This window comes from Chiloscyllium plagiosum, unplaced genomic scaffold (genome assembly GCF_037043375.1).
Source record: "Chiloscyllium plagiosum isolate Xiang-an unplaced genomic scaffold, Cpla_swu_hap1 HiC_scaffold_25, whole genome shotgun sequence".
Lineage (NCBI taxonomy): Eukaryota > Metazoa > Chordata > Chondrichthyes > Orectolobiformes > Hemiscylliidae > Chiloscyllium > Chiloscyllium plagiosum.
This window is the reverse complement of record NW_028270163.1, coordinates 60,401,672-60,418,638: the sequence shown is the minus strand read 5'-3', so window position 1 is coordinate 60,418,638 and position 16,967 is coordinate 60,401,672. Positions and strand designations below refer to the sequence as shown.

Below are 16,967 nucleotides of genomic sequence, written 5' to 3'. Positions count from 1 at the left end.
TTTCCACCTATCACATTTCCAACGCCCCTCCTCCAAGTCCCTCCTCCCTACCTTTTATCTTCTCCTGCTGAACACTCTCTGCTCATTCCTGAAGAAGGGCCTGTGCCCGAAACGTCGAATCTCCTGTTCCCTGGATGCTGCCTGACCTGCTGTGCTGTTCCAGCAATAAAGTTTCAACTTAGAGAGATATGGGCCAGGTGCTGGCAAATGAAACTAGATTGGGTTTGAATATCTGGTGGGCATGGAGGAGTCGGGCTGAAGGGCCTGTTTCCCTGCTGTCCATCTCCATGACTGTGTCAATCAGAGATCATTGGCCACCTCCTCAAACAGGGGCGTGGCCAACGTGGGCGGGCCCAGTGGGTGGGCGGGGCATTCTCGTGCGTGGGCGGGGTCAGTGTGTGGTGTTGTTGGTGAGTGACGTCTTGGGGGTAAGGTCTGTGTGTGGGCTGGGCCCGTGGGTGCGCGGGAAGTGCGAAACGTCTGGGGGCGGAACCGTGCGGGTGGGTGGAGTCAGTGTGTGGGCGGGGCTAGTGCTTTGGCGGGAAGTGAGTGCAGTGTGAGAGTCTGGCCTGTGTGCTTTATTGGCGGGGGGGGGCGTGGTGGAGGGTAATGCCAGTATCTGGGTGGGGCCTGTGTGTGCGCGTGAGCGTGGCCCGGGACCGGGGCCATCGTGTGGGCGTGACCTGTGTGCCGTAGAGCGATTTGGGTGCGGGGCCAAGGTGGGGGGGGGGGGCAGGTAGCTCTGGGGGCGGGGCCAAAGTGGGGGGGCAGGTAGCTCTGGGGGCGGGGCCAGTGTGTGGGCGTGTCCTGTGCGGGTGGGGCTGACCGTGTTCCCGGGGCGGACTATAAAATAAATCCGGGAGCGGGAGGCAGATTCTCCGCTGTCAGGGTGTTGTAGTACAGGGATTCGGCTCTGAGTTTGATTCCCTCAGACAGTCCTCTGAACAGCATGGAGTGGCTGTGTGGCAGTGAGTCCGGGAGGCCGGCCCGGCTCTGGGTAAGCGGCTCAGTCTCGATATTGTGGCGGTTATCCTGAGGGACTGGGGGGGATGGAAATGGAGGGGGTTGAGGAGTAATGAGGGCATTGGGTCATTGAAGAATGGGGTAATGAAGTGAGGGGATTTAAGGAGTAATTGTCGGTCTGGGTGAGGGAGATGAGGAGAGTGGATGTCAATGAGAAGGTGGGGGGGGATCCTGAGGGTCCTAGAGGGGCTGTAATATGATGGGGTGCAATCAGGGCTGGTGCTGTCAATGGACTGGAGGTGCAGTGAGGTTGGAGGGATAGTGAGAGGACTGAGGTGCCACAAAGAGACTGGGGTATTGGGGAGGTGGGGATAGATCAGAAAACCAGTGTGGGGAGTGATGGGGTAGAGTGTGGAAGAAATGAATGGCAAGCAATAAACTGCGGGGAAGACAACTTCACTGAGGTGAGAATGGATCTGGGCCATGTAGTTGGAGCTGAAGATTGCTCCTCCAGTCATTTTTCATTAAAAGGGAAAGCCAGGGAAAATAAACAACTCCTGGAATGATGAAACATGTATGAATTAACATGAAATTGGAGGATGTTAATGACACAATGGCTACCTGGCCTATCATGTCTGATGGCCTAAAAATGAGCCACTCTGCCATCATACTTTCTAATACTGTATTTAGTACATAGCACTGTGGGTTATGACACTCGATAATGTAGAGAACTAAAGTCTGACACATCAGGTTAGGAAATATGTTTGAAAATCTGACTACAGAGGGATGATGTAAAAAATATAAATAAGAGCAGCAACAAAGGAGTCTTGAAAGAGGTTGATAGCGAGCATAAGGATATTCCAAAATCTTCTGCAGGTATACAAATAGCAAAAAGAAGAATGGGGCTGATTTACTGATGACAAAAAAGGAATTTACACAAAAGCAATGGGCATAGCTGAGGTAGTTGCATCTTGCTAAAGATGAAGGTGCAGTGCCAGCAGAGTTAATTCAATTGCTGCAAGTCTTTAAAATTGATTTTAAGATCGGATATTCAATAGTGTTATTGGATAAGTTGTCTGTCCTTCCAGTTGATAAGGCATCAGGACTGGAGGAGATGCAACCAAGGATATCAAGGAAAGTGAAAGTGGAAATCACAGGAGCACTAGCAATAACTTCCTTAGATACAGAGGTGATGGAAGAAGACTTGGGAATTGAAAACTTTATGCCCTTGTTCAAAAAAGGATGCTAGGATATTTCAAACAAAATACAGCCTAGTCTGTTTAATTCAATGGGCTGTAACTTTCTAGAAGTAATAGGGCAATGGTTCAAATTAAGGAAAACCATCATTGAGTGAATTAAGCAAATTTTGATTTTTAACTAAATCGATGTTATTTTTAAAGATTCAAGAAAGTAGATTAGGACAGTGTTGTTGATGTGGTGTATGAGTTCCAAAAGACATTTTACACGACAGCTGAATGAGCAAAGTTAATGCTCCTGGAATAAGAGGCAGCAGCAACATGGATTTGCTGGGTGACCGGAAACAGTGAATAATGGTTAATGAGTGTCCTTTGTGTTTGAGTTTATAGTGAAATTACTCATGGGTCATTGTTGGGATCCTTTCTTCTCCTGATGTACATTAACCTTGGCATACAGGCCACAGCTTGAATATTTGCATCTGATAACAAAATTTAGCAACGTTGTAAACTTGAGGCAGGCAGTGTTCTTTTAACAGGACACAGACCTGGTGAAATGAACAGATAGTCATAGAGATGTATAGCATGGAAACAGACCCTTCGGTCCAATTTGTCCATGTCGATTAGACGTTATTTAATCTAGACCTAAATTAGTCTAGTCCCATTTGCCAACATTTGGCCTATATCTCTACAGACCATTCCTATTCATGTACCCATCTAGATGCCTTTTAAATGTTGTAATTGTACCAGCCTCGACCACTTCCTCTGGCGGCTCATTCCATATATGCAACGCCCTCTGGAGGGGGGGGGGGGGAGGAAACTTCACAGAAGTGCTTCACAGGAGGCTCCCAAGCACTCAGGATGTCACCTAGACAGGGGACGAAACGTCCGCAACACAAATTCCCAGCTCGGCAAACAGAACCACAACATTAAGTGTATAAGTCCTGTCCTAATTTGCCTTTCCAAAATGTAGCATCTCACATTTATCTAAATTAAACTCCATCTGCCAATCCTCAGCCCATTGGCCCATCTGATCCAGATCACATTGTACTGAGGTGGCCTCCTTCGCACTCCACTCCATCTCCAGTTTTGGTGTCATCTGCAAACTTACTAAGTATACCTCCTTTGCTCATGATTTGAAGGTGCCCGTGTTGGACTGGGGTGTACAAAGTTAAAAATCACTCAACACCAGGTTATAGTCCAACAGGTTTATTTGGAAGCACTAGCTTTCGGAGTGCTGCTCCTTTATCGGGTAGTTGTGGAGTATAAGATCTTAAGACTGAATTTATAGCAAAGGTTTGCAGTGTGATGTAATTGAAAAGGACCTGGATTGTTTAAGTCTCTCATCTGTTAGAATGACCATGTTGATTTAAGTTCTGCTATATGTAAATCCAATAACTTTTTTTAAAGTTACATTCTTAAGTGAACTTTAACAATGTGTCATGTCGGCCCAGATAATGCACTGAAGGTGTGAGGTGCCCTGTCTGTGCCCCAATGTTCAGACTGATTCTAATCAAAAAAATGATTTACATAATCTAACACGATTTGTGCAATTTTTGAGCAAAATAAAATGTAATTCTGCAAGTACAAATTCTGTGTGCGCGTGCGTGTGCCAGGGCTATTCTTCTTGAAGAGAAGGCTGAGTGGAGATCTGAGAGCTATCCAGAATCACAGAAGATAAGGAGACACTGTTCCCATTTGTGGAAGGATTGAAGGTGAGAGCACAGATGTAAAGGAATCGGCAAAAACTTGTTCACCCAATGAGTGGTTACAATCTGGAATGCAAAGCTGGAGAATGTGGGAGAGGCAGGTCCAGTCGGGACTTTTGAAAGAAAGCCAGACAATTATCTGAAAAGCAACAACATGCAGGGTATGGGAAGGAGGCTAGAGAATGGCAGAAATTGAAAAGCTCATTGGAGAACTGGTGCAAATGAGGGGATGAATGGCCCCCTCCTACACTGTAGCCTTGAGGACAATGAACTTGAAGTGGGATGGATTAAAGCAACATGTGGAAGCGACATTGTAGAGGGAGGGATGGCGTTGGGGGACTGGGGGGTACAGTTGTGATGTTGGGGGAAGGTCTTAGCTGTCGGTCCTAAATCCTACATGTTTGCTGAGTTCCACACTGTATGATGGGGATTCTCCCTTAAGTCAGCTTGACCTGCAACCATTGTCATTGTAAAATAATGTATTAGACAGAGCCTTGTGAATATTTCACAGTGACCGCTGGCTCAGAGGAGCTATCCATACCCACTCTGTTAATATTTCACTCACTTTCACTGGTGAGATTTACTGTACCCAGAAAAATATTTTTGATTTAGCTTTCATAAGTTACCTGTGACATGCTACCTCACAACGCGCAGCCCTCCAATCCCTCTGCTCCAATCCTGACCTCACTATCAAGCCAGCGGACAAAGGGGGCGCAGTGGTAGTCTGGTGCACTGACCTCTACATCGCTGAAGCCAAACGCCAACTCGAGGACACCTCTTCCTATCGCCCCCTTGACCATGACCCCACCCCCCCATCACCAAACTATCATCTCCCAGACCATACAGAACCTCATCACCTCAGGAGATCTCCCACCCACAGCCTCCAACCTCATAGTCCGGGAACCCCGCACTGCCCGGTTCTACCTCCTTCCCAAGATCCACAAGCCTGACCACCCTGGCCGACCCATTGTCTCAGCATGCTCCTGCCCCACTGAACTCGTCTCTACCTACCTCGACACTGTCCTATCCTCCCTAGTCCAGGAACTCCCCACATACGTTCGAGACACCACCCACGCCCTCCACCTCCTCCAAGACTTCCGTTTCCCCGGCCCCCAACACCTCATCTTCACCATGGATATCCAATCCCTCTACACCTCCATCCGCCATGACCAGGGCCTCCAAGCCCTCCGTTTTTTCCCCTCCAGACGTTCCCAACAGTACCCCTCCACCGACACTCTCATTCGTTTGGCCGAACTGGTCCTCACCCTTAACAATTTCTCCTTTGAATCCTCCCACTTCCTCCAGACCAAAGGGGTAGCCATGGGCACACGTATGGGCCCCAGCTATGCCTGTCTCTTTGTTGGCTACGTAGAGCAGTTGATCTTCCGTAATTACACCGGCACCACTCCCCACCTCTTCCTCTGCTACATTGATGACTGCATTGGCGCCACCTCGTGCTCCCGCGAGGAGGTTGAGCAATTCATCAACTTCACCAACACATTCCACCCTGACCTTAAATTTACCTGGACCATCTCTGACACCTCCCTCCCCTTCCTGGACCTCTCCATCTCCATCAGTGACGACCGACTTGACACTGACATCTTCTACAAACCCACCGACTCCCACAGCTACCTGGATTACACCTCTTCCCACCCTACCACTTGCAAAAATGCCATCCCGTATTCCCAATTCCTCCGCCTCCGCCGTATCTGCTCCCAGGAGGAGCGGTTCCACCATAGAACACACCAGATGGCCTCCTTCTTTAGAGACCGCAATTTCCCTTCCCACGTGGTTAAAGATGCCCTCCAACACATCTCATCCACATCCCGCACCTCCGCCCTCAGACCCAACCCCTCCAACCGCAACAAGGACAGAACGCCCCTGGTGCTCACCTTCCACCCTACCAACCTTCGCATAAACCAAATCATCCGCCGACATTTCCGCCACCTCCAAACAGACCCCACCACCAGGGATATATTTCCCTCCCCACCCCTCTCCGCCTTCCGCAAAGACCGTTCCCTCCGTGACTACCTGGTCAGGTCCACGCCCCCCCACGACCCACCCTCCCATCCTGGCACTTTCCCCTGCCACTGCAGGAACTGTAAAACCTGCGCCCACACCTCCTCCCTCACCTCTATCCAAGGCCCTAAAGGAGCTTTCCACATCCATCAAAGTTTTACCTGCACATCCACTAATATCATCTATTGTATCCGTTGCTCCCGATGCGGTCTCCTCTACGTTGGGGAGACTGGACGCCTCCTAGCAGAGCGCTTTAGGGAACATCTCCGAGACACCCGCACCAATCAACCACATCGCCCAGTGGCTCAACATTTCAACTCCCCCTCCCACTCTGCCGAGGATATGGAGGTGCTGGGCCTCCTCCACCGCCGCTCCCTCACCACCAGACGCCTGGAGGAAGAACGCCTCATCTTCCGCCTCGGAACACTTCAACCCCAGGGCATCAATGTGGATTTCAACAGTTTCCTCATTTCCCCTTCCCCCACCTCATCCTAGCTTCTAACCTCCAGAAACTCGATCCCCTGACTTGTCCGACCTGCCCAGCTCCTTTTCCACCTATCCACTCCACCCTCTCCTCCCTGACCTATCACCTTCATCTCCTTCCCCACTGACCTATTGTACTCTATGCCACTCTCTCCCCACCCCCACCCTCCTCTAGCTTATCTCTCCACGCTTCAGGCTCTCTGCCTTTATTCCTGATGAAGGGCTTTTGCCCGAAACGTCGATTTTGCCTGTCCTCGGATGCTGCCTGAATTGCTGTGCTCTTCCAGCACCACTGATCCAGAATCTGGTTTCCAGCATCTGCAGTCATTGTTTTTACCTTATTGATGATCATTGCCTTTTCAATCTGTCCTGAGGCAACCTAAGCTGAGCCTTTTGTTTAGTGAAAATGCTTCGGTTTTGTTTATTCAGTTTTATTGAATACATACAAATGATTGACTGGGTTTGGTAGTGCAGTAACTTAGATTGATATTTTCTCATTTATGGCACTTAATACTGTGTCCAGATGGCCTGGATTGTAGAACTTGGGTTGTCATTGCAACACAAGAAAGCTGGAGGAAAAATGAACTGGGTAGGGCATCATCACTACGCTCCCTTGTCTCTCCCTCCTCTAACTTCCCTCTAAAGATCTCCGGGTTGTGGAATGGTCTGGGACAGTGTAGGCAATACTGTAACTACTCTTAATGCTAACCCTGGCAGGTTATTACCAGCCTGGAGGGCAACACTGAATGTCAAGATGGGCTGGGACTTTTTTCACTGGAGCACAGGAAGTTGAGGGGTGACCTTATAGGAGTTTATAAAATCACGAAGGGCATAAATAAGGGGAATAGCAAAGGTATTTTTCCTAAGGTAACGGAGTTCAAAACCAGGGGGCAATTTTTAAGCTGAGATGATTTAAAAAGAACAAGAAGGATGACTTAATTACACAAGTTAGTGTGAAATGAGCCCCCACAGGAAATGATGGGTGCATTTACAGCTGCAATGTTTTAAAAACATTTTGGATAGGTACATGAGTAGAAAAGGTTTGGAGGGATATGGGACAAACACCGGCAGATGGGGCTGGTTGGACTGAAAGGTCTGTTTCCATGCTGTATGACTGACTCTGGAGGTCTGGATTCGCAGTGTTAGCTGCTGTGAATTCTGCTGTTGCTTCACATTTCTATTACTGCAGGGGTTGGCTGCTTTCTCCTCTTGGGCATTTGAACTGTGCATCAGATATTTTATTTGCTGATTCTCACTTCGAATCTGTTGAATCGTTTGGTAAATAAAACTTGTGGCCTGCAGCCAGTGTCACTGGATGAGGGATCAGACTGGATAGATCTGTGTCTGTGTGTAACGTTCTTTGTGTTAACTTTGGCCCAGCCCCTTGTGTGAAACAAGCTATAATTGAGTGAGTGCCTGACTGTGGGGTGTCTGGAGATTGTTGAGAATACTGCTCTTCTCCATTCCACCCCCTGCCCCTCCTGAGGCATGGTTTGCTAGCCCTTGCTCTTGTTGGCTGCAAGCGATTCCAGGTGAAAACTTGCAGCTTTTCCTTGGGACACATTGAATATTTAAATCTACAAAACATGCTCATACATGTCATACTCTGAAGATTATCTGTGAAGTCATTTGTATCTGATTTTAGTTTTTTTTACCTGAAAGATGGTTCATCACCTGACTGGCTACTTTTAGCTCCACCTAAATCACAATGAAGTATGATGTGGAGGTACAGTGTTGGACAAAGTGTAAAAATCACACCACACACAGTTTTATTTGGAAACAAGCTTTTAGAACACTGCTCCTTCAGGTAGCTGTGGAGCAGGGCTATATGACAGAATTTATAGCAAAGACCAGTGTCATGCAACTGAAATGATATATTGAATAAACCTGGATTGCTATGAAGTCTTTCATCGTTTAGAATGGGTTACAGGTTTCAATTCATTAATATGTAAATCCCAGAACTTGTTTGAAGTCACATTATTGAGATAACATAAGGTTTTTCTTAAGAAAAAAGCCACATCTCAGCTCAGACAATGCAAAAAAGGTGTGCGGTTAGAGTCTCTGTATCCCAGTCTTGAGTCAGACTGGCTCCATTTCCAAAGAGGAATTTATAAAGCTATTACATGGATTGACTGCCTGCCGATTGTTTGCTTTTTGAGCAAACTAGGATGTATCTGCAAATATAATTCTGCAAATGCAAATTCACCATATGGGGTGTCTGTGCATGTGAGCATGCTTGGTAAAGTGCGCGTGTGCGTGCATGTGTCCTTGGAGGTTGGCCACCTGAAGATCCAAGGCAGGGCGTCCCTGACCACGAGGTGTTCCCTGACTGGGAGGGAATGCCCCTGCTTACTATTGTTGTGCGGTATCCAATCATCCATTGTTGTGGTATCTGCCTGGTCTTGCCAATATACCATGTCTCGAGGCATCCTTGCCTGTGGTGCATCAGATTGACAAATCACATGAGTACCTGTCATGTACATGATGGGTGGTGTGCCCAATTTTAATGGTAGTATCCATGTCAAAATTGACTGCGATGTTTCCTAATTACAAAATAATATAGCTGGTGGGGAGAGTATGGTGTGTCAAGTGCTCATGAACTTTTTGGCTGTGAAGTTGGGTTTTATAATTGTTTGTTTAGGTTGAATGGAGATAATGGGTGTGCACCCTGGAATTATTAGTAAGTTGTTGGGTCTCTCTTTTTGAAACAGCATCCAGTTGTCCTTGTGTAAGGCACTATACAAAAGGAGTTTCCTTGGTAACTGGGAAGGTTAATATTTGATCTGGCCAATGTAGTATGTTAAGTGTAGATGTTGTTCTAATCAGCCTGTTGCGTGTATAATTTGATACTGAGTCTGTTCACCTGGGCCCCAGGCTCTGAGTCATGTCAGGGTAGGGGATTTAACCATTCAGTGCTCATCTTTATTTGGCTCAGATGTAAAACATTAGAACAGGCCCTTCAACCACTGATCCTCATGTATGCACCCTCAAATTTCTGTGACCATATGCATGTCCAGTAGTCTCTTAAATGTCCCCAATGACTTCGCTTCCACGACTGCTGGCAACGCATTCCATGCTCTCTCAACTGTGTAAAGAACTCACCTCTGACATCCCCTGTATACTTTCCTCCAACCAGCTTAAAACTATGACCCCACGTGTTAGTCACTTCTGCCCTGGGAAATAGTCTCTGGCTATCAACTCTATCTATGCCTCTATCTTGTATACCTCAATTAGGTCTAGTCTCCCTTCTCCTCCTCTTCTCCAATGAAAAAGTCCGAGCTCAGTCAACCTTCTTAAGATAAGCCCTCCAGTCCAGGCAGCATCCTGGTAAATCTCCTCTGAACCCTCTCAAAGCATCCACATCTTTCCTATAATAGGGTGACCAGAACTGGATGCAGTATTTCAAGTGCGGTCTAACCAAAGTTTTATAGAGCTGCAACAAGATCTCACGACTCTTAAACTCAATCCCCCTGTTAATGAAAGCCAAAACACCATATGCTTGCTTAACAACCCTGTCCACTTGGGTGGCCATTTTAAGGGATCTATGTACCTGCACACCAAGATCCCTCTGTTCCTCCACACTGTCTTGTGGAGTACGCCGTAACTGGAGGGAGTGTTGGGAAAGGTCTTAGGTTTCACAGTAGTGAGCTTTAGCTGATTTCAATGTTTGATATTTTGAGCATTCAGAATTGCTCATGGTTAAACACAACTTGCTCTGACATCCAGATCTGATCAGTTTGAAAACCAAAAATGTGATTATACTTTAAGATATTTCTGACATTGCAGCAAACAAGATAAAAATCAAAAATAAGATGTTTACTTAACTTTTGTAACCTGTGTAGGCCATTCTGAATGAAGTTTAAAAATTACTACACCAGGTTAGAGCCGAACAGGTTTATTTGGAAGTGTGCACACATCCATGCACGCACCCTCTCACAGGCTTATACCCCATCATGCTCTCACTTACTTTTCAGGCTTACACACACTCATGCATTCTCTCCCACGCGCATACTCACTCCATCTCTCCTGCATGCACACAAATATAAGTTTATGGGGTGAATATATATTTGCAAAATTCTTTTTATTTTGCTCAAAAAATGCATAACCTACAGTCAATCCATGTAAGATGCTGTACATCCCAATTTAAAAATTGAACCAGTCTGACTCCAGATTGGGACACAGACTTTAACCTCACCTTTAATGCATTGTCTGAGCTGAGATGACACATTTTGTTGAAAACCTGAAGTTATCTTGTGAACGTGACTTAAAAGGAATTCTGGGATTTAGATATTAACGAAACAAAACTAGCAAAACCATTCTAAAGGATGAAAGACTTAATCTAAGTTTATTTAATATATTTCAACCGCATGACTCTTTAAACTTTTGCTATAAATCCTATGTCTTATGGTCCTGCTCCATGACCACCTGATGAAGAAACACTCCAGAGGCTGCTTGACCTGCTGAATTTCTCCAGTACTTTTTTTGCCACTTGTCCTGTTAAACAAGTAATAGGTGGGAGTGGGAACTGGGTGAAGACTGACCGAGAAACTTGGCAAAAGTGAGGGCTGCAGATGCTAGAGATTAGACTGAAGATAGTGGTGCTGGAAAAGCACAGCAGATCAGGCGGCATCCGAGGAGCAGGAAAATTGATTTTTTTTTCAGGCAAAAGCCCTTCATCGGGAGTCGGGATAATGTGTAATAGCATAATCCTGAAAGTTATTCAAATGAAACAAAATACTCAGTGCTGAGGGAGTGCTGCACTGTCGGAACCAGGTCAGTGCTGAGGGAATGCCCTTCCTGAGAAGGGCTTTTGCCCCAAACGTTGATTTTTCCTGCTTCTTGGATGCTGCCTGACCTGCTGTGCTTTTCCAGCACCACTCTGATCTTGACAGAGAAGCTTGCAGGCCCAGAATGTGCACAATGGCAAGTGACCGCTGAGTAGAAGCATGAGACACTACTCCTGTTCCCATCTGCTCTGCAGAGCTGTGCTGCTCTGTTGAATGGCCTGTGATGAACAGAATAGCCATGGCCTTGCCTGTCTGCCTTGCTGTCAGGGAAATTCCATATATGGGTACACTGTGCAGCTGCCTTCACATCCTGAAGCTGTGACCACACCAGGTTTTGACATTTGCTTTGTGCAGGAGCACACCCAAATGCAGTTGATTCTCTTCGAGCTCTAGATTACTCCTGATTCTTTTTTATTGATTGGTACTCTGGGTGAATTGCAGCTCTATGGGGGACGTTGGAGAAACTTGGCTGACCTGGCAGCAAATGTTTCAAGTCCAGTATGACTCTTCAGAAGAGTTCTGAATAACTTACTAAGTCATAATGGAGTTGGAATTTTAACTCTGTTTCCCTTTCCACACTTGCTGCCAGACCTGCTGAGTTTCTCCAGCATTTGCTTATTTCAGACTTCCAGCATCCTTAGCACTGACCCTGTTCCAACAGTGCAGCGCGCTCTCAGCACTGAGTATTTTGTTTTTATTTGAAAAACTTTCAGGATTATGCTATTACGCATTATCCTCTTTCAGGAAGTGCAGCAAGAGTACAATGGAGGTGAATCCTTGTTTGACCTACTGTTCCTCATGTAGATGTGACCTCCTCACTATATGCCTGTTGTGAGGCCACTGGGAATCTCCCATCCATTTCCAGGCTGACAGCTCTTGAGCAGGATGATTCTTTCAGACCTTGCTTCCCTTCAATTCCCGTGTTCTTTCTGGCCTTTAAACAACGGTCTTTCAAAAAGTATTTTTGTAGGAGTCCTTCCAACAAGATTTCCTTTTGATTCTGATACATCTTACGATGAAGCATGATACCCAGCTTGCTTGTGGAATTCATTTGTCAACAGTAGATAGTCATATTGATACTGCCAGAAGGTGTCTAAGAGTGTGGTGATGGAAAAGCGCAGCAGGTCAGGCAGCATTCGAGGAGCAGGAGAATCAAAGTTTCTGGCATAAGCCCTTCATCAAGATGCCCATTTGACTTGATATGCCAGTTGTCATGATCATCTCATAATCCAGTCACCTAAGGATAAGTCAAATTTCTAAACTCAACATGTTTTTTTTATTGAAGATTTAACATAACCAAAAGAAGTGCAGATGTAAATTCAATGGCTATCTGGAATGAATCTCAATGTCACACCTGCATCTGTTAAGGATGTTTCAACAGGAGAAATGCAGTACAAACTGAACTAACATCGAACAGAGTACAGCACAATATAGGCCCTCCGGCTGGCAATATGCCGACCTTTTATTCTACACTAAGATCAGACTAACCATGTGCCTATCCAAGAGTCACTTTAATGTCCCTAATGTCTCTGACTCTACTACCACCACTGGCAGTGCATTCCACGCACTCACCATTCTGTGTAAAGAACCTCCCTCTGACATCTCTCCTAAACCTTCCTCCAATCACCTTAAAATTATTTAAAATTAGTGAAAAGATTTGTAGCTCGTTGTCAAGGTGTATGGTGTGTTGGCTTTCATTAGCAAGGGGATTGAGTTTAAGAGCTGAGAGGTTATGCTGCAGCTCTATAGAGCCCTGGTTAGACCACATTCGGAATGTTGTTTCAGTTTTGGTCTCGTCGCCTCATTATAGAAAAGATGTAGAAGTTTGAGGGTGTAATGGAGATTTACCAGGATGCGGACTGGACTGGACGGAATGTCTTAAAGGACGTGGGAACCAGGGTTTTTCTCATTGGAGCAAAGGAGGATGAAAGATGACTTGATAGAGATGTACAAGATGATGAGGGGCGTAGATAGCTAGAGACATTTTCCACAGGGTGGAAATGGCCATCATAAGGGGACATAATTTTAAGGTGTTGTGGTTCTGTTCGCCAAGCTGGGCATTTGTTGCAGACGTTTCGTCCCCTGTCTAGGTGACATCCTCAGTGCTTGGGAGCCTCCTGTGAAGTGCTTTGTGATCTTTCCTCCGGCATTTGTAGTGGTTTGAATCTGCCGCTTCCGGTTGTCAGTTCCAGCTGTCCGCTGCAGTGGTCGGTATATTGGGTCCAGGTCGATGTGCTTATTGATTGAGGCATGGCACTCATCCACAGATTCAATATACCTATCAACTTGTATGGTAACTTGGAGGGATCTATGGATGTGGACTCCGAGATCCCTCTGTTCCTCCAGACCGCCAAGAATCCTGCCTTTAACTCTGTACTCTGCATTCAAATTCAACCTTCCAAAGTGAATCACTTCACATTTTTCCAGGTTGAATTCCATCTGCCACTTATCAGCCCAGTTCTGCATCCTTGGAAGGAGAATTTCTTCCAGGACTTATGCCCAAAACGTTGATTCTCCTCCTCTGCCTGGCCTGCTGTGCTTTTCCACATTCTCGATTCAGTTGTGTCCTGTCAATGTCCCATTGCAACTGACAACAGCTCTCCTCACTATCTACCACTCCACCAACTTTCATGTCATTGGCAAACTTATTAACCCACCCTTCCACTTGCTCATTCAAGTCATTTATAAAAATCGCAAAGAGCAGAGATCCCAGAGCTGATTCCTGTGGAACCCCTCTGGTCGCCAAGCTGAATGTTTTCCATCTTTAACCACTGTCTTTGGGCTAGCTAATTCTGTATCCAGAAGCCAGGTTTCCCTGTATCCCATGCTTCCTTCATTTCAGAATAAGCCTACCATGGGGAACCTTATCAAATGCCTTGCTAAAATCCTTGTACACCACATCCACTGTTCTATCTTCATCAATGTGTTTTGTCACCTCCTCAATTCCATAAGGTTTGTAAGGCATGACCTGCTGCTCTCAAAGCCATGCTGACTATCTCTAATCAAACCATGGTTTTCCAAGTCGTCATCAATCCTGTCTCCGAGTTCTCTCCAGTACTTTGCCCACTACAGACATGAGACTGATTGACTGATATTTAATTCCTAGGATTGTCTCTATTTCCTTTCTTGAACAAGGGAATGACAGTAGCCACCCTCCAATCATCCAGCACTACTCCAGTGGACAGTGAGGATGCAAAGATCATTGCCAAAGGTGCAGCATTCTCTTCCCTTGCTTCCTGTAGTAACCTAGGGTCTATCCTCATGAATTTCAATTTCAGCAAATTCTCCTTCATAACATCAACTTGTTTGAGCATATTTATCTGTTTCATGGTATCCTCTGAAACATCAAGGTCCCTATCAGTAGTGAATACTGAAGCAAAGTAGTTAAGGACCTCCCCTACCTCCTCCGACTGCAGGCATGTTCCCTCCACTCTCCCTTATTGGCCCTACACTCACTCTTTCACAAGTGTAGAATGCCTTCGGGTTTTCCTTAATTCTACCTGCTAAAGATTTATCAAACTCCTTCTAGCTCTCCTGAATCCATTCTTCAGTTCCTTCCCAGTTACCTTGTAACCCTCGAGTCCCTGTCTGATCCTTGCCTCTACTTTGAAGTAAACTTCCTCTTGACTAGATGCTCCACATACCTTGTTACCGGAGGTTCCTTCACCCTACTATCCCTTCCTTGCCTCAGTGGGACAAACCTGTCCAGCATAATCAGCAAGTGCTTCCCAAACAACCTCCACATTTCTGTCCTGCATATCCCTGAGAATATCTGTTCCCAATTTAGGTGCCATAGTTTCTGCCTAAGAGTATTGTAATTCCCCCTCCCCCAATTAATTACTTTCCCACTGCCTGCTCCTCTCCCTCTCCATTACTGTAGTAAAGGTCAGGGAGTTGTGATCACTATCACTGAAATGCTCTCCCACCAAGAGATCTGATCCATGGCATGGTCCGTTGCCAAGCACCATACCCAATATGAGGAAGTAATCTTACTGAATTATCTGATGCTGTGAACATATTTTAAAATAAAATACATTGGTCTGGGCAGGAGACACATATGTGCAATTTTGTGTATGTTCATGGCCTGACATCAGAGTTTATGGACTAGTGTGCTATGAAGGTCACAGCTTTAACAGTCATTAACCATCCTTTCACTATAGCTAAAGGAAAAGAAATAACTGAGCTAGAAGCCAGTTCTTTAGAAACCATTGTTGAAAGAAGCCAGGACAAAAGAATTTCTATCAACCTGCCAAGCCATGAATCTCAATTGACTCTTCAACTCCAACTCCAATGAAAGCACTTAGTAACATTCCACGTAATACCCATATATTCCACAGTTTATTATTTACAAATTACTCTGACTGCTCTTCTACTGAACTTTCTCTTTGGGAGTTGCATGCAAGTTAGAAATGAGAGGAATGTGTTGCATAGTTTTCTCAAATCTAGTAACCAATAAACTTCCTCTAGCCCTATCTCTGTGTGGCTTTGTAAATTCACCAGTGTCAAATGTATATCTGCTCATTTTTGAAACCTCCCATGAAATCTGCCTCCACCACTATCCCAGGCAGCATGTTCTAAATCCTAATAACTGAGTAAAGTTCCTCTGCCACCACCACCGCCGCCACCACGTGACGGCAACACTTCATCTGACTAAGTAGCGCTACTCTGTAAGCTTGTTGTTCCAAATAATCCTGTTTTACTATAACCTCCTATCATGTGACTTCTGACTTTGTTCACCCCACCCCAACACTGACATCTCCAAAATGTCCTTCCTATCAAAGTTGTTTATAATTTTGAACATCTCAGTAAAATCACTTGTATTCTTGGAGCAGAGAAGATAAGACCAATTTCTCTAATCTTTCCTTGTATCTAAAAATCCCTTAATCCTGCAATCATTCTAGTAAATCTCCTTTTGTACTCTTCCACAGGGCTGTACCATCCTTTTTAAAGCAGATGCACCATCCCTTTCTTGCATTGATTCTCTTTTGAAAGCTAATCTTGGATTTGCTTCCGTCATCTTTTCAATCAATGCATACCAAATTTCAGTCCACTGTTTCCACATACTGCAGATTATTCTCTTGTCAGTTATCTTCAATCTGTATCCCCTTTTTTCTGACCCTTGCCCCATCGGAAACAGTTTTTCCTTATTTACTCTAAATAATTCATGATCTTGAGTAACTCCATCAAATTGCATCTTAACTTTCTCTGTATAGAGGAGAACAAGCCCTATTTTTCTAGCCTTCTAAATACCTAATGTCTTTTGCCTCAGTAACATTCTGGTAAATCTGCTCCGCACCTTCTCCTAGGCCCTGATATCTTTCTGAAAGTGTGGAGCCCAGAATTTAACGGAACCTTGGCTCCAGCTTAAAAGATTTATGAAGATTTAGCATAACATCATTTTTGTATTTATTCCTTTTATTAAAGCCTAGATCCTTTATGCTTATTAGTAGCCTCTTCTGCTTTCCTAGCTACTTTTAAGATTTGTACAGATACACCCTTAAGTCTGTCTGTTTTGACATACATGTGCTTAAGGTTTACATTCAATCGTGGACATCACAGGCTGTCAGGGATGCCAGAGTTCAAAATACCAGAGTAAATCTCCTTTTGCCTGGCTCAAGGAAGGCACTCTGAAGGAATGGATGGCAAGGGAAACATTTTCAAGATTCTCTGAAAGGCTTCCCTCAAGAAATTCAAATAGATGTCAACATACAGGACACTGTCATTTGGAAGAAACAGACTTGGAGGAAACCACTGTATGAAGGGACTCCATTCTTTGAATTCACCTCAGTCAGAGGGAAGTACAGAAATGGAAA

The 16,967-nt window shown here is 45.3% G+C and overlaps 1 protein-coding gene across 2 annotated transcripts in view; it reads left to right on the top strand.

The window, feature by feature from the left end:
* The first annotated feature begins 845 nt into the window (after window positions 1-845).
* abcc3 (ATP-binding cassette, sub-family C (CFTR/MRP), member 3) overlaps window positions 846-16,967 on the top strand; it is a 145,882-nt gene continuing 129,760 nt past the window's right edge. For both annotated transcript variants that reach the window (XM_043715184.2, XM_043715185.2), the window contains exon 1: window positions 846-997. In XM_043715184.2, the coding sequence (XP_043571119.2) occupies window positions 950-997 (48 nt within the window). In that variant the 5' untranslated portion in view covers window positions 846-949. The remainder of the gene's footprint in view (window positions 998-16,967) is intronic.